Source organism: Theropithecus gelada, chromosome 14 (assembly GCF_003255815.1).
Source record: "Theropithecus gelada isolate Dixy chromosome 14, Tgel_1.0, whole genome shotgun sequence".
Taxonomy (NCBI): Eukaryota; Metazoa; Chordata; class Mammalia; order Primates; family Cercopithecidae; genus Theropithecus; species Theropithecus gelada.
In genome coordinates this window covers 8,181,846-8,199,759 of record NC_037682.1, presented here as the reverse complement: position 1 = coordinate 8,199,759, position 17,914 = coordinate 8,181,846, and the positions used below count along the sequence as shown (strand labels likewise).

Here is a 17,914-nt window from a genome sequence, read left to right as displayed (position 1 = left end):
TTTTTGAGACGGAGTCTTGCTCTGTCGCCCAGGCTGGAGTGCAGTGGCGCAATCTCGGCTCACTGCAAGCTCCGCCTCCCGGGTTCACGCCATTCTCCTGCCTCAGCCTCCCGAGTAGCTGGGACTACAGGCGCCCGCCACTGCGCCCGGCTAATTTTTTCTATTTTTAGTAGAGACGGGGTTTCACCATGGTCTCGATCTCCTGACCTCGTGATCCGCCCGCCTCGGCCTCCCAAAGTGCTGGGATTACAGGCGTGAGCCACCGCGCCCGGCCAAGGACATCTTTTATGTATTTGTTTGTTTGTTTGTTTATTTTTGAGACAGAGTTTTGCTCTTGTTGCCCAGGCTGGAGTACAATGGCACGATCTCAGCTCACTGCAACCTTCTTCTCCCGAGTTCAAGTGATTCTCCTGCCTCAACCTCCCGAGTAGCTGGGATTGCAGGCTCCCGCCACCACGCCTGGCTAATTTTTGTATTTTTAGTAGAGACGGGGCTTCACCATGTTGGCCACGCTGGTCTTGAACTCCTGACCTCAGGTGATCCACCCACCTTGACTTCCCAAAGTGCTGGGATTACAGGTGTGAGGCAACGCGCCCAGCCAGGACATCTTTAAGAATGAAGGGGCCGGGCGCGGTGGCTCAAGCCTGTAATCCCAGCACTTTGGGAGGCCGAGACGGGTGAATCACAAGGTCAGGAGATCGAGACCATCCTGGCTAACACGGCGAAACCCTGTCTCTACTAAAAACACACAAAAAAAAAAATTAGCCGGGCGAGGTGGCGGCGCCTGTGGTCCCAGCTACTTGGGAGGCTGAGGCAGGAGAATGGCGGGAACCCGGGAGGCGGAGCTTGCAGTGAGCTGAGATCTGGCCACTGCACTCCAGCCTGGGTGACAGAGCGAGACTCCGTCTCAAAAAAAAAAAAAAAAAAAAAAAAAAAAAAAAAAAAAAAAAAAAAAAAGAATGAAGGACATTTTTAGACAAACAAAAACAGTTTACCATTAATAAACCGTCAGTAACAACACTTCTACAGGATATAATTTAGGAAAAAGAAACAGCCCCAGAGAGAAGGTTGGATAAGCTGTAAGAAATATGGCTGAGTGATGCTGAGAGTAAATATATAATATGAACTTTGTATACCAATAAAAATGATCAATTTGGCTGCGTGTGATGGCTCATGCCTGTAATCCCAGCACTTTGGTAGGCTAGATTCCTTGAGTCTAGGAGTTCAAGACCAGCCTAGGCAACATAGTGAGACCTCATCTCTACAAAAAATTTAAAAAATAGCCAAGTGTGGCCGGGCGCGGTGGCTCATGCCTGTAATCCTGGCACTTTGGGAGGCCAAGGCGGGCAGATCAACTGAGGTTGGGAGTTTGCAACCAGCCTGACCAACATGGAGAAACCCCGTCTCTACTAAAAATACAAAATTAGTCGGGTGTGGTGGTGCATACCTGTAATCCCAGCTACTCGGGAGGCTGAGGCAGGAGAATTGTTTGAACCCAGGAGGTGGAGGTTGTGGTGAACCAAGATCGGGCCACTGCACTCCAGCCTGGGCAACAAGAGCGAAACTCCGTCTCAAAAAAAAAAAAAAAAATTAAAAATAGCCAAGTATGGTGATGCACGCCTGTGGTCGTGGCCACACAGGAGGCTGAGATGGGAGGATTTCTTGAGCACGGGAGGTAGAGGCTGCAGTGAGCCCTGATTGCCACTGCACTCTAGCCTGGGCAACAGAGCTAGATTCTGTCTCTAAAAGAACAAGAAAAGATAACATTGATCAAAAGTTACCATAAAGAAGGTGTCAAGTGTTACACTAGGATAGGATATTTACAACACATATGGTTAGTCCCCGCTTATCCACAGTTTTGCTTTCTACGGCTGCAATTAGCTGCAATAAAATACAACAAGATATTTTTAGGCTGGGTATGGTGGTTCACTCCTGTAATCCCAGCATTTTGGGAGGCCCAGACGGGCTGATCACCTGAGGTCAACAATTCAAGACCAGCCTGGCCAACATGGCGAAACCCTGTCTCTATTAAAAATACAAAAATTAGCTGGGCATGGTGGCAGGCGCCTGTAATCCCAGCCACTCAGGAGGCTGAGGTATGAGAACCACTTGAATCTGGGAGTTGGAGGTTGCAGCAAGCCAAGATTGTGTCACTGCCCTCCTGCTTGGGTGACACAGTGACACACTGCCTCAAAAAGAAAAAAAAGATACTTGAGAGAGAGGCTGTATTCACCTAACTTTTATTGCATTATTTTGTTACATCTGTTCTATTTTATTAGTAGTTATTGTTAATCTCTTCCTGTGCCTAACTTATAAATTAAACTTTCTCATAGGTGTGTGTGTGTGGTGAAAAAACAGTGTATATATAGGGCCCTGTACTACATGGTCTTGGAACATATCCGTGTATCTGTGGGGACTACTGTACTAACAAAGGGTTCATCTCTAAAATACATAAAGAACTTTTCAGCCGAGCACAGTCGCTCCCGCCTGTAATCCCAGCACTTTGGGAGGCCAAGGCAGATGGATCACTTGAGGTCAGGAGTTTGAGAACAGCCTGGACAACATGGTGAAACCCATCTCTACCAAAAATATAAAAAATTAGCCAGGCGTATTGGCAGGCGCTTGTAATCCCAGCTACTCAGGAGGCTAAGGCAGGAAAATCGCTCAAACCTGGAAGGTGGAGGTTGCAGCGAGCTGAGATCATGCCACTGCACTCCATCCTGGGCAACACAGCGAGACTCTGTTTCAAAAAATAAAGAAAGAAAAAACTTTTTTAAAAAAAAGTGAGGGGCCGGGCGTGGTGGCTCAAGCCTGTAATCCCAGCACTTTGGGAGGCCGAGACGGGCGGATCACGAGGTCAGGAGATCGAGACCATCCTGGCTAACACGGTGAAACCCCGTCTCTACTAAAAAATACAAAAAAACTAGCCAGGCGAGGTGGCGGGCGCCTGTAGTCCCAGCTACATGGGAGGCTGAGGCAGGAGAATGGCGTAAACCTGGGAGTCGGAGCTTGCAGTGAGCTGAGATCCGGCCACTGCACTCCAGCCCAGGCAACAGAGCAAGACTCCGTCTCAAAAAAAAAAAAAAAAAAGGAAAAAAAAAGTGAGGGAGAAAAGATAACCCAACAGAAAATAAGCAAAAATGAACAGAAGAGGAAAATGAATCTCCCTTGACCAACTAAGGGAAGATGCTCAACCTTGTTAGTAATTAGGTAAGCTCGACCTAAGCTACGTAAGTTACAACTGATACCCACCAGCATGGCAGAAATTGATAACTGCCAGCATCCACTTAGTAGACTGAGCAATGAGGACGGCCACTCACTGCTTTTGGAAGGCTGAATTACATATGAATTTCAAGAAACAGCAGCATCATCTCTTAAAGTTGTGCATTCCTGTCACCTACACAGAATCAGTTCTGGAAAAACTTGCATCTGTTCATCAGGAGACATACAGGGATGTTCACATCTGCATTATTAGCAAAAAGCACCAGCTGGGCGCAGTGGCTCACGCCTGTAATCCCAGCAATTTCGGAGGCCGAGGCGGGCAGATCACCTGAGGTCAGGAGTTTCAGACCAGCCTGGTTAACATGGTGAAACCCCATCTCTACTAAAAGTACAAAAAGGCCAGGCGCGGTGGCTCATGCCTGTAATCCCAACACTTTGGGAGGCTGAGGCGGGCAGATCACCTGAGGTTAGGAGTTCAAGACCAGCCTGGCCAACATGGTGAAACCCCTTCTCTACTAAAACTAAAAAATTAGCCGGGTGTGGTGGCATGTGCCTGTAGTCCCAGCTACTCGGGAGGATGAGGCAGGAGAATCACTGGAACCCGGGAGGTGGAGGTTGCAGTGAGCCGAGATCGCGCCACTGCACTCCAGCCTGGTGACAGCGAGATTCCATCTAAAAAAAAAAAAAAAAAGTACAATATCAAGGATAGTGGTTTCCTTAGATGGGGGCAGCCACAGAGTGCAGTCAAGCAGAAGCAGTAGAACTAACTCTGAGGTGAAGTGGGGGTTGTATGAGTCTCTGTTTTTCTTTTTGGTGTTTTTTTTGTTTTTGTTTGTTTGTTTGTTTTTGAGATGGAGTCTCGCTCTGTTGCCCAGGCTGGAATGCAGTGGCAAGTTCTTGGCTTATTGCAGCCTCCGTCTCCCGGGTTCAAGCGATTCTCCTCCCGAGTAGCTGGAATTACAGGCACGTGCCACCACACCCAGCTAATTTTGTTTGTTTGTTTGTTTTTGAGACAGAGTCTCGCTCTGTCGCCCAGGCTGGAGTGCAGTGGCTGCGATCTCGGCTCACTACAAGCTCCGCCTCCCAGGCCATTCTCCTGCCTCAGCCTCCCGAGTAGCTGGGACTACAGGTGCCCACCACCGTGCCTAGCTTATTTTTTGTATTTTTTTTTTTTTTTTTTTTGAGACAGAGTCTCGCTCTGCCGCCCAGGCTGGAGTGCAGTGGCCGGATCTCAGCTCACTGCAAGCTCCGCCTCCTGGGTTTACGCCATTCTCCTGCCTCAGCCTCCCGAGTAGCTGGGACTACAGGCGCCCGCCACCTCGCCCAGCTAGTTTTTTGTATTTTTTAGTAGAGACGGGGTTTCACCGTGTTAGCCAGGATGGTCTCGATCTCCTGACCTCGTGATCCGCCCGTCTCGGCCTCCCAAAGTGCTGGGATTACAGGCTTGAGCCACCGCGCCCGGCCTATTTTTTGTATTTTTAGTAGAGACGGGGTTTCACCGTGGTCTCGATCTCCTGACCTCGTGATCCGCCCACCTTGGCCTCCCATAGTGCTGGGATTACAGGCATGAGCCACCGCGCCCAGCCTTTTTTTTTTTGAGACGAAGTCTCGCTCTGTTGCCCAGGCTGGAGTGCAGTGGCACGATCTCGGCTCACTACAGCCTCCGCCCTCCAGGTTCATGCCATTCTCCTGCCTCAACCTCCCGAGTAGCTGGGACTACAGGTGCCCGCCACCACGCCTGGCTAATTTTTTGTATTTTTAGTAGAGACAGCTAAAAGACACTGTGTTAGCCAGGGTGGTCTCCATCTCCTGCCCTTGTGATCCACCTGCCTCAGCCTTCCAAAGTGCTGGGATTACAGGCGTGAGCCATCGTGCCTGGCCAAACTTTTTGTATTTTTAATAGAGACGGGGTTTCACATTGTTAGCCAGGATGGTCTTGATCTACTGATCTCATGATCCGCCCACCTCGTTCTCCCAAAGTGTTGGGATTACAGGCGTGAGCTACTGCGCCTGGCCCCAGTGTCTGTTTTAATGTTATTTACAGTATACATACTATATCTTGTATGTGTAAGAAATGTTTTATTTTATTTTATTTTTATTTTTATTTTTTTTTATTTTTGAGACGGAGTCTCGCTCTGTCGCCAAGGCTGGAGTGCAGTGGCCGGATCTCAGCTCACTGCAAGCTCTACCTCCCGGGTTCCCGCCATTCTTCTGCCTCAGCCTCCCGAGTAGCTGGGACTACAGGCGCCCGCCACCTCGCCCGGCTAGTTTTTTGTGTTTTTTAGTAGAGACGGGGTTTCACCGTGTTAGCCAGGATGGTCTTGATCTTCTGATCTTGTGATCCGCCCATCTCGGCCTCCCAAAGTGCTGGGATTACAGGCTTGAGCCACCGCGCCCGGCCTATTTTATTTTTATTTTATTTATTTATTTATTTTTGAGATAGAGTCTCACTTTGTCACCCAGGCTCGAGTGCAATGGTGCAATCTTGGCTCACCGCAACCTTCACCTGCTGGATTCAAGCGATTCTCCCGCCTCAGCTTCCTGAATAGCTGGGACTACAGGCACCGCCATCATACCCGGCTAGTTTTTGTATTTTTGTAGAGACAGGGTTTCCCCATGTTGGCCAAGCTGGTCTTGAACTCCTGACCTCAGGTGATCTGCCCGTCTCAGCCTCCCAAAGTGCTGGGATTACAGGTGTGAGCTACCGCACCCCCAGAATGTTTTATTTTATAAAGGGTAATGGTCATACCTGCCTTGTTTACATCTCAGATGAGATAATCAAATGAGAAACATTAGCTTTAATTTTGTGGGCATTTACTCTGTGCTAATCACTGATCTGTGTTTCTCACTCATTCAGCGCATTAACTGTGAGAGAGCAGAACTATTCCTGTTTAGAGATATTCCTGTTTAGGTGTTAGAGATAGAGTGGTTTAGTAACTTGTCCGAGGTTACACTGCCTGTAAGTGACCGGGCCCAGCATTTTGCAGGATGTCTTAGTCCGTTTTGTGCTGTTGTAACACACCAAAATACCAGAGGCTGGGTGATTTATAAAGAACAAATTGGCCAGGTGTGGTGGCTCACGCCTGTAATCCCAGCACTTTGGGAGGCCAGGGCAGGGCAGATCACGAGGTCAAGAGATGGAGACCAGCCTGGCTAACACAGTGAAACCCCATCTCTACTAAAAACACAAAAAATTAGCCGGACGTGGTGGCATGTGTCTGTAGTCCCAGCTACTCGGGAGGCTGAGATAGGAGAATTGCTTGAACCCGGGAAGCAGATGTTGCAGTGAGCCAAGATTGCTCCATTGCACTCCAGCCTGGGTGACAGAGCCAGACTCTGTCTCAAAAAAAAAAAAAGAAGTGTCTGGGTGTGGTGGCTCACGTCTGTAATCCCAGCACTTTGGGAGGCTGAGGCGGGCGGATCACGAGGTCAGGAGGTCAAGACCATCCTGGCTAACACGGTGAAACCCCGTCTCTACTAAAAATACAAAACGTTAGCTGGGTGTGGTGGCGGGCGCCTTTAGTCCCAGCTACCAGGAGGCTGAGGCAGGAGAATACTGTGGACCCGGGAGGCGGAGTTTGAAGTGAGCCAAGATTGCACCACTGCACTCCAGTCTGGGCAACAGAGCGAGACTCTGTCTCAAAAAAAAGAACAGGGCCGGGCGCGGTGGCTCAAGCCTGTAATCCCAGCACTTTGGGAGGCCGAGACGGGTGGATCACGAGGTCAGGAGATCGAGACCATCCTGGCTAACACGGTGAAACCCCGTCTCTACTAAAAAATACAAAAAACTGCCGGGCGCGGTGGCTCAAGCCTGTAATCCCAGCACTTTGGGAGGCCGAGACGGGCGGATCACGAGGTCAGGAGATCGAGACCATCCTGGCTAACACGGTGAAACCCCGTCTCTACTAAAAATACAAAAAACTAGCCGGGCGCGGTGGCGGGCGCCTGTAGTCCCAGCTACTCGGAGGCTGAGGCGGGAGAATGGCGTGAACCCGGGAGGCGGAGCTTGCAGTGAGCCGAGATCGCGCCACTGCACTCCAGCCTGGGTGACAGAGTGAGACTCCGTCTCAAAAAAAAAAAAACAAACAAACAAACAAACAAACAAAAAAATAAATACAAAAAACTAGCCGGGTGAGGTGGCGGGCGCCTGTAGTCCCAGCTACTCGGGAGGCGGAGCTTGCAGTGAGCTGAGATCCGGCCACTGCACTCCAGCCTGGGTGACAGAGGGAGACTCTGTCTCAAAAAAAAAACCAAAAAAAACAAAAAAAAAAAACAGAAATTTATCTCTGACAGTTCTGGAGGTGGGGAAGTTCAAGATCAAGGCACCAGCTGGTTCATTGTCTGGTGAAGGCTGCTCTCCCCTTCCATCCAAGATGATACCTTGTTGACCAATTATTTGGAGGAGAGGACTGGAAGGAATGCTGTGGCCTCACATGAGAGAAGGCAAAAGGGCAACAGGGCCAAACAGGCATGAAGGCTGTTTTCCTTTTTCTTTCTTTCTTTTCCTTTTTTTAGAGATGAGACAAGGTCTCACTGTGTTAACCAGGCTGGTCTCAAACTCCTGAGCTCAAGTAATCCTCTCACCTCGGCCTCCCCAAGTGCCCGGGATTGCAGGCATGAGCCACCATGGCTGGCCTTTTATTTATTTATTTACTTTTTCCATAGAGATAGGGTCTTGTCACATTGTCCAGGCTGGTCTCAAACTCCTGGACTCAAGTGATCCCCTGCCTCCTCCTCCCAAGGTACTAAGATTACAGATGTGAGCCACCACACCCAGCTTGAAGTCTCTTTTATAAGGGCCTTAATCCCATTTGTGAGGAAGGAGCCTTAATGGTTAAGTTGAAACTTAACCATAAGTTTCAATAGCGGAATTTTGGAGGGGACACATTCAAACCATAGCACAGACTGTCCAGGGCTGACCACAATCAGCTGTGGCCTGTGGCAGAGCCCTGTGGACACCGGGTAAGTGCCCATCCTAGACATTTACTCCATCCTTCCCACAGGTGCTGAAGTCCACAGGGGATGTGGCCGGAGGGCGGGCCCTGTACGAGGGGTATGCGGCAGTCACTGATGCGCCCCCGGAGTGCTTCCTCACCCTCAGGGACACGGTGCTGCTGCGTAAGGAATCTCGGAAGCTCATCGTTCAGCCCAACACTCGCCTTGAAGGTAATGGACTCTTGAGCTCCCTTAATGAGCACCACACAGGGCCCTCTGGGAAGCAATAAGAACCCATCCCAGGGCTCAGGGAGAGCAGCCTGGGATGGCCCTTCCCTTTCTGCCAGGGTCCTTCCCATGCCAAACCTCAGGCCCTAATCTTGGTATCGGTCACCACCCACCACCCCCCCCCGACACACACACAGTCATGCGAGTTGTAAGACAGTGACAGAAGATTTGAAGAATACCACCAGAGCAGGGGATAGCAGAACATGCAGACTTAGGGGGAAGCCAGGCATTTGTACCAAAGAATTAGACCTGTTGGGTACCCAGGCTGGGGGTCAGGTCAGGAGGGAGCTGGGACCCAGCAAGCCTAGTGAAACCCAGGGGACAGTGTGACTTGGTCGCATCTGGGATGGTGATCAACAGCTGCATCATCCCTCTTCCTTCTCAAGTGACAATTCCAGAGCCTCGCCCTGGCCACAAGGTGCTTATATCTTTTGAATTCAAACCCCCTGGGGACCCAGCCCCTGACTGCCTTCACTTTCCTCTCACCCCTTGATTCATCTTTCCTGCTGCTTGTCACTTGAGACACCTAAGATGATGTGGTGTTATGGAGTGGTTAGAGCACCAGCTTCAGAACTGCCCTCTGACCTTGGCCTAGTCATTTGACCTTTCTAGACTTTGGTGTCTTCATTCACAAAGCCAGTGCGGACCGCTTACTGATATTATAGTGAACCTGAATTCCTTGTTAGAGTTTCTAAGTGCTTTCTGGGGATTAACCTTTTAAATCCGCACAGTAGCCCAATAAGGTAGGTATTTTTGTTATCCCCATTTTACAGGTATGGAAACTGAGGCACAGAGAGTAATTTGAGTAATTTGCACAAGGCTTATGCCTTTTTAGTGGAGAAGCCAAGAGTCAAATTAAGAGTGGTTGAGTCAGGCATGGTGGCCCCTGCCTGTAGTCCCAGCTACTTGAAAGGGTGAGGTGGGAGGATCGCTTGAGCCTAGGAGTTCAAGACTGCAGAGCAAGACCTCAACTCTTCAAAAAAAAAAAAAAGAAGCATTGTCCTGGGTAGTTCTGAGGGTTAAATAGAATAATATTTGTAAAAAGTCATTACCTATTATTGGTGAGGAAAAAGCATTTATTTATTTGTTTTTTGGGTGGGTTTTTTTTTTTTTTGAGATGGAGTCTCACTCTGTCTCCCAGGCTGGAGTGTAGTGGTGCAATCTCGGTTCACTGCAGCCTCCGCCTCTGAGTTCAAGTGATTCTCCTACCTCAGCCTTCCTAGTAGCTGGGATAACAGGTGCCTGCCACCACACCCAGCTAATTTTTTTTTTTTTTTTTTTTGAGACTGAGTCTGGCTCTGTCGCCCAGGCTGGAGTGCAGTGGCCGGATCTCCGCTCACTGCAAGCTCCGCCTCCCGGGTTTACGCCCTTCTCCTGCCTCAGCCTCCCGAGTAGCTGGGACCACAGGCGCCCGCCACTTCGCCCGGCTAGTTTTTTGTATTTTTTAGTAGAGACGGGGTTTTACCGTGTTAGCCAGGATGGTCTCGATCTCCTGACCTCGTGATCCACCCGTCTTGGCCTCCCAAAGTGCTGGGATTACAGGCTTGAGCCACCGCGCCCGGCCTTTTTTTTTTTTTTGAGACGGAGTCTCGCTCTGTCGCCTAGGCTGGAGTGCAGTGGCACGATCTCCGCTCACTGCAACCTCTGCCTCCCGGGTTCATGCCATTCTCCTGGCTCAGCCTCCCGAGTAGCTGGGACTACAGGCACCCGCCACCGTGCCCACCTAATGTTTTGTGTTTTTAGTAGAGACGGGGTTTCACTGTGTTAGCCAGGATGGTCTCAATCTCCTGACCTCGTGATCCGCTCACCTCGGCCTCCCAAAGTGCTGGGATTACAGGCGTGAGCCACCGCACCTGGCTGCTAATTTTTTTTTTTTTTTAGTAGAGACGGGGTTTTACAATGTTGGCTAGGCTGATCTTGAACTCCTGACCTCAAGTGATCCTCCCACCTTGGCCTCACAAAGTGCTGGGATTATAGGCGTGAGCCACCGTACCCGGCCTTATTTTTTTATTTTTAGTTTTGTTTATTTATTTATTTTTTGAGACAGGGTCTCACTCTGTCACCCAGGCTGGAGTACAGTGGTGTGACCTTGGCTCACTGCATCCTCTGCTTCCGGAGCTCAAGTAATTCTGTAGCCTCAGCCTCCCGAGCATCTGGCACTACACACCCAGCTAAGTTTTGTATTTTTTCTAGAGATGGGATTTCTCCATGTTGGCCTGGCTGGTCTTAAACTCCTGAGCTCAAAGTGGTCCACCCTCCTCGGCCTCCCAAAGTGCTGGGATTACAGGTGTGAGCCACCATGCCCAGTGGAAAAAGCTTTTATTTTATTTCTTTCTGAGATGGAGTTTCCCTCTTGTTGCCCAGGCTGGAGTGCAATGGCGCAATCTTGGCTCATTGCAACCTCTGCCTCCCGGGTTCAAGCGATTCTCCTGCCTCAGCCTCCTGAGTAGCTGGGATTACAGGCATGTGCCGCCATGCCTGGCTAATTTTTGTATTTTTAGTAGAGACAGGGTTTTGCCATGTTGGCCAGGCTGGTCTCGAACTCCTGACCTCGGGTGATCCGCCCTCCTCGGCCTCCCAAAGTGCTGGGATTACAGGCGTGAGCCACCGTGCCCGGCTGGAAAAAGCATTTATTAAGACGCTCATTCTAGATGCTTTTCCGTGCCCTCCAGAGGCTTCCTGGGATTTGGCCCCAACCCTTGCCAGCCTCACCACCTCTTCTCTGGCTTACTGTACTCCTGGTTCCCGACCCTTCTGTTTCTTCTACCCACTGAGCTCGCTCCACTCCTACAGCCTTTAAATAGGCTGTTCTTGCTGCTTGGCATGATCTTCCTCCAGATCTTTGCCTGTCTGGTTCTTTTTGTCCTTCAGCTCCTTGTAAAATGGCACCTTGTGAGAGAGGTTGTCTCTGACCCCTCAACCTAAAGTAACTGCTTCAGTCCCTCTCTATTCTGCCACCCAGCTTTATTTTCTTCATGTGCCCATCACGCTTGCCCATTTTTTTGGTGGTCACATCTCATGATGGGAGGAGCAGCATACACCAGTGCCTCATGCACAGCCTGGCACATTGGAGTTGCTCAGTGGCTGTCAAATGAGTGCATTAACAAATCATGCCAGCCACATGGACAGTACCATCAATTGCTTTGATATGTCCAGCCCTGTACGAGCCATGGGGGAGCCATTGGGGACCCGGAGGTGATGACAGCTCATTGGGGGTGATAAGATATGGAGATAAATAATCATACAAGGGAAGTGTTAATGAGCAGCCAAAAGATATAAACAGAACTCTGAACACTTAGAGGAGGGAAGATCGCATCCATCTTTTTTTTTTTTTTTTTTTTTTTGAGACGGAGTCTCACTGTGTCTCCCAGGCTGGAGTGCAGTGGCGCGATCTCGGCTCACTGCAAGCTCCGCCCCCCGGGTTCACGCCATTCTCCCGCCTCAGCCTCCCAAGTAGCTGGGACTACAGGCGCCCGCTACCGCGCCCGGCTAATTTTTTGTATTTTTAGTAGAGACGAGGTTTCACCATGTTAGCCAGGATAGTCTCGATCTCCTGACCTTGTGATCCACCCGCCTCGGCCTCCCAAAGTGCTGGGATTACAGGCTTGAGCCACCGCGCCCGGCCCGCATCCATCTTTAAGAGGATCTGGGAACGTTCTGGGGAGGAAGTGGTGGTTCCCACTAGATCTGAAGAACAGGTTGGATTTTCAACGGCTGTGATGGTGATGTACTGTAAAAACTTTTTTTTTTTTTTGAGGTGGAGTCTCACTCTGTCCCGCAGGCAGTGGTGAGATCTTGGCTCACTGCAACCTCCACCTCCCGAATCAAACAATTCTCCGGCCTCAGCCTCCTGAAAAGCTGGGATTACAGGCGCCCACCAACATGCCTGGCTAATTTTGTATTTTTAGTAGAGATGGGGTTTCACCATGTTGGCCAGGCTGATCTCAAACTCCTGACCTCAAGTGATCCACCTGCCTCAGCCTCCCAAAGTGCTGGTACAGGTGTGAGCCACCACACCCAGCCAGGTCACTGTAAAAGTTTTCTATGGATTAACTCCTAACAACCCAGAGAGAAATGGTTATTATCCTCATTTTTCAGCTGGAAAATGAGGCACAGAGGGGCTGTGTATTTGCCTGCGGTCACACAGCTTTTGGGTGGCACAGCCAGAACTTGAACTCCAGAGCCTGTGCTCTTTGCTGCTGTACAGCTTGCAATGTCATGGAACATGACAAGTTGCAGAGAGAGGCTAGAGCAGTTGAAATGTGTTTGAGGGCAGTACTTCCCAGGAGTATTCAGGGGACCCTCAGAACAGCCCATTTAACAAATTGGTAAACAGGCTCGGAGATAATGATGCCATGGTGGCTAGCATTTGTTGAGCACCCCTTCGATGTGTGACTATGTCATCACCACAGCTCCTTTACAGATGAGGAGACTGAAGCTTAGGAGGTTGGGAAACTTGTCCCAGGTCCCACAGTAGACAGATGAAGTTGTTGCTGGACTGTGAGCTTCAGGACACCAAGGACTGTATCTGTTTCACCTAGTGTGGCACCTGGTGTAAATCTTTTATTATTTATTTATTTATTTATTGAGGTGGAATCTCACTCTGTCGCCCAGGCTGGAGTATGGTGGCATGAGCTCCATTCACTGCAACCTCTGCCACCCAGGTTCTCCAGCCTCAGCCTCCCGAGTAGCTGGGACTACAGGCACGTGCCACCACGCCCAGCTAATTTTTTTGTATGTTTAGTATAGACAGTGTTTCACCATGTTGGCCAGGCTTGTCTCAAACTCCTGACCTCAGGTGATCCTCCCGCCTCGGCCTCCCAAGGTGCTGGGATTACAGGCATGAGCTACCGTGCCCAGCCTAAATCTTTATTTGACTGACTGAATGAATGAAAGCAGCAATGCATTTAATACTCCCCCTGTAGTATTTCCTTCTTCACAGGGTTAGTGTAAAGAGTAAATTAAGTAATTAACCTAAAACGTAGAGCACAGGTTCTTTTTGGCAGAGCTCAGTAAGAAACAGCTGCTGCTGTGATTGTGATTATTAAGACTATTATGATGATTCAGTTTCCCTATTCAAACCTTTCCCTGCTGCTGTTTTATCTCCATCTCCTCCCCAGACTCAGACGTGCAGCTTCTGGAATACGAGGCCTCGGCTGCTGGCCTCATCCGATCCTTCTCCGAGCGTTTCCCAGAGGATGGACCCGAGTTGGAGGAGATCCTCACACAACTGGCCACAGCTGATGCCCGATTCTGGAAGGGCCCCAGTGAGGCCCCATCTGGCCAGGCTTGAGGAAGATGTGTGGCCTCTCCCCTAACTCCAAGAAACCAAGGCTGCAAGTGGCCCTCCATTCCTGTGTGTTTTAGGGGCTAGGGGAGGGGGAGGGGCAGGATCTTGGACCTTGGTACTACCTCAGCTGAGGGTGGTGACACTAACCCCTTCCATTTGTCAGCACTTTCCAGCTTGCCAAGTGCTTCCCCTCTGTGATCTCATTTCATCTGCACTGCCATACCTGGAGTGAGCAAGACAGGGCTCACCATCCTGTCTACCAGATGAGGAAATGGCAGTTCTGAGAAGTCACTGGTCTAGATTCCACAGGTGGCACGTGACAGCTAGGGTTCAAAATGTTCTCACCTAATCCAGTGCTCCTCACATATTAATTTTATAACCAGACAAATAAATATTAGAGACAACCACCATATTTGTGTGGCTCCTCCTTGCCTTTGTCTGTCTTCTCATTTGCTCCCAGCAGAGTGATGGGCTCAAGGCCTGGGGAGGGAGCAAGGAGGGCCATTTTTAGCCTCCCTTCCACAACAGGATGTTGACATTATCTCTAGATGAGGATATGCAGTCACAGAGCTGAACATAGCACAATTTTTGCAGCTCTCCTTTGTGGCATTCCTTGCATTTTTAAATGTTCCGGGGCCGGGCCCGGTGGCTCACGCCTGTAATCCCAGCACTTTGGGAGGCCGAGGCGAGCAGATCACGAGGTCAGGAGTTTGAGACTAGCCTGGCCAATATGGTGAAACCTCGTCTCTACTAAAAAATAAAAAAATTAGGCCGGGCACGGTGGCTCAAGCCTGTAATCCCAGCATTTTGGGAGGCCGAGACGGGCGGATCACGAGGTCAGGAGATCGAGACCATCCTGGCTAACACGGTGAAACCCCGTCTCTACTAAAAAAAAAAAATACAAAAAACTAGCCGGGCGAGGTGGCGGGCACCTGTAGTCCCAGCTACTCGGGAGGCTGAGGCAGGAGAATGGCGTGAACCCGGGAGGCGGAGCTTGCAGTGAGCTGAGATCCGGACACTGCACTCCAGCCTGGGCAACAGAGTGAGACTCCGTCTCAAAAAAAAAATTAGCTGGGCATGGTGGCTACTGTAATCCCAGCTACTCGGGAGGCTGAGGCAGGAGAATCGCTGGAACCTGGGAGGCGGATGTTGCAGTGAGCTGAGATCGTGCCATTGCACTCCAGCCCTGGCGACAGAGCGAGACTCCATCTCAAAAAACAAAAAAAGTTGTAGGAATCTACAAACTCAACTTAAGTTAGAATCCTCTGCATTTGCCCCATAACCTTCATGTTTTGTTTCTCTGGGCCTGGACCTCTACAGTAAGGCAGCAAGACAGGACCTGACCCCTTTTCAACCGGGTAACCATGAAGATGGAGACAGGAGGAGTTTGCTTTGCTGCTCATAAATGCAAGAAGGGGCTTCTTTCCAACCCTGGAAGCCAAAGGGCCCTGTGGCTGACCCAGAGACTGTAAGACCCAGACGCCTGGAAAGGCGGCTCTGACTGGGAAGGAGCAAAGATAAATAAGCTGGGAGAGATTCCTCAACCCAGGAGGGTGGCCAGCGCGTCCTCCTCAGCCTGGAGGAGAAAGCTTGGCGCCCGGAACCTTTGTACTCGCGCTTCCCAGCGCTCCGGCACTATTGGGCGTTACGCGGCGGCGGGGGAGGGGCCGGTTGCCAGGACGACGCCTGCGAAGATGGCTGCTGCGTCCTCATCGGATTACGACGGCTGCGGAGCTGAGAGGTGAAGGCGGGGCCCCTCAAGGCCTCTTTTCCCACCCGTGTAAAGAGGGTCCCTTGGTCCCCGGGTTCTGGGCTCCTGCTGTTCTCGGGCAGTCTGCAGGGACTCTTATAGAGGTCAAATAGGGAAACCGAGGCCTAAGATGTGCATATGTGTGTCTGGAGGTCGCTCGGTGAGCCAGTGGCGGAGCCTGGACTTGTACCCAGACGTTCTGTACCTTACGTTCAGAGTGACCTGTACCAGCTTACTCAAAGTTTTCTTCCCCTCCCATGGGACTCACTCCCCAACTCTTTCCCCCACTCCCAGCAATGAGGCCAATTCGAAATGGTTGGATGCGCACTACGACCCAATGGCCAACGTCCACACCTTTTCTGCCTGCCTAGGTGAGTCTCTGGAACCAGGAACCCTGGGTTCTAGTGGGATGGGGAGTCAGACAATGGTCCTGTAGTGAAGCCTCTGGGATATCTGAGACCCTGGTTTTGGCCCTTTTGTTTTCCAGCGCTGGCAGATTTGCATGGGGATGGGGAATACAAGGTAAGCATATCACCCTCGCAGGAGAGTTGAGGGTAAGGGGATGTACCCAGAAATGAGATTTCCCGACGGCTGAAAAGAGGCCCAGCATACTCTGGAATTCACATATACTGTGAAAAAGCACATTTAGCGTTAAATTTTGTTTTTATGTGGAAAGTGAGGAGAACGTATTAATTTCATAATACAGACTGCAGAAAGTAAAGCAGATCAAATATTTCTAGGGATTCTACTAAGACAAAGCCTCTTTAGTTAACATGATTTCCTTTTTTGAAGGGCAAATCCCTTGGTTGGTGGGGGGCGGCATTAGAATCTGGAGGGAAAGTAAAAGGGAGGGAAGTGAACGTTTTGTTTATCAAAAGATTTTAAGATTGGCCATGAGCTGTCAATTGTTGAAGCCGGATAATGGGATATATGGGGGTTCACTATATCTCTTTACTTTTGTATGTGGATGAAAATTTTCCATAGTAAAAATGTTAAATTTTAAATTTAATTTTAAGGCCAGCATGGTGGCTCACGCCTATAATCCCAACACTTTGGGAAGCTGAGGTGGGTGGATCACTTGAAATCAGGAGTTCAAGACCAGCCTGTCCAACATGGTGAAACACCATCTCTACTAAAAATACAAAAATTAGCCGGGCATCGTGGTGGGCAACGGTAATCCTAGCTACTTGGGAGGCTGAGGCAGGAGAATCGGTTGAACCCAGGAGGTGGAGGTTGAGTGAGCCGAGATCATGCCACTATATTCCAGCCTGGATGACAGAGTGAGACTCCATTTCAAAAAAAAAAAAAATATATATATATATATATATTTAATTTTAAATAAAAAATATATTTTAAAATAAATATATATTTAATTTTAAATAAAAGTGTAAATAAAGTTTAAAAGATGTAAATTTTTTAAAGGTAGAGAAATATATTCGGATAAAAGAAAGGAAGTTAGCATGGATTCAGTATCCATTTCTGGACTGGACCTTCCGTGGAGGCACATAAACATAGATTTTATTTATTCCCATTTTGTGAATGGGAAAATAGTTTCAAAGAGGTTAAGTTTACTTAATTTGTAACTGGGTCTGTTTGATTTCAAGTCTTGTGCTTTTTCACCATAGCTCACTCACCATGGGCAACGACACCACGATAGATAAATCATGTGGGTAGCTAGAAGATTGTCCTGGAATCCTACCCCACATAGAGAGTGCAACAGGACTCAGTGGTTTTTGTCCCCAAATTCCTATCCATAATGCATTCAGTAATTCAGCAAGTGTATAGTGAGTCCCTACTGTGTGTCAGGCATTGTTGGGACTCTACACTTAGAAATGCATCAGCATGTAGTCAGGAGGATATACAGACACTGTCAACAATTATTCCATGATATTGATTGAACACCTAGTTAGTATTTGGCTCTGGGCTTACAGTAGTGAGGGAAGAGAAACCACAGACACAGTAGCTAATAAGAAATGTGCGGCCGGGCGCGGTGGCTCAAGCGGCCGGGCGCGGTGGCTCAAGCCTGTAATCCCAGCACTTTGGGAGGCCGAGACGGGCGGATCACGAGGTCAGGAGATGGAGACCATCCTGGCTAACACGGTGAAACCCCGTCTCTATTAAGAAATACAAAAAACTGGCCGGGCGCGGTGGCTCAAGCCTGTAATCCCAGCACTTTGGGAGGCCGAGAAGGGCGGATCACGAGGTCGGGAGATCGAGACCATCCTGGCTAACATGGTGAAACCCCGTCTCTACTAAAAAAATACAAAAAACTAGCCGGGCGAGGTGGCGGGCGCCTGTAGTCCCAGCTACTTGGGAGGCTGAGGCAGGAGAATGGCGTGAACCCGGAAGGCGGAGCTTGCAGTGAGCTGAGATCCAGCCACTGCACTCCAGCCTGGGCGACAGAGCGAGACTCCGTCTCAAAAAAAAAA

General features: G+C 49.7%; 2 protein-coding genes across 4 annotated transcripts in view; both read left to right on the top strand.

Moving 5' to 3' along the window:
* The window catches only part of DPP3 (dipeptidyl peptidase 3), a 32,469-nt gene extending 18,323 nt beyond the window's left edge, over positions 1–14,146 (top strand). For all 3 annotated transcript variants that reach the window (XM_025356573.1, XM_025356572.1, XM_025356571.1), the window contains 2 exons: positions 8,226–8,388; positions 13,566–14,146. In XM_025356573.1, coding sequence (XP_025212358.1) covers positions 8,226–8,388; positions 13,566–13,738 — 336 coding nt within the window. In that variant the 3' untranslated portion in view covers positions 13,739–14,146. The remainder of the gene's footprint in view (positions 1–8,225; positions 8,389–13,565) is intronic.
* A 1,232-nt stretch (positions 14,147–15,378) lies between these two features.
* Positions 15,379–17,914, top strand: part of BBS1 (Bardet-Biedl syndrome 1) — a 27,031-nt gene continuing 24,495 nt past the window's right edge. The window contains exons 1-3 of the mRNA XM_025356574.1: positions 15,379–15,476; positions 15,780–15,856; positions 15,973–16,007. Of these exons, the coding sequence (XP_025212359.1) occupies positions 15,430–15,476; positions 15,780–15,856; positions 15,973–16,007 (159 nt within the window). The 5' untranslated portion in view covers positions 15,379–15,429. The remainder of the gene's footprint in view (positions 15,477–15,779; positions 15,857–15,972; positions 16,008–17,914) is intronic.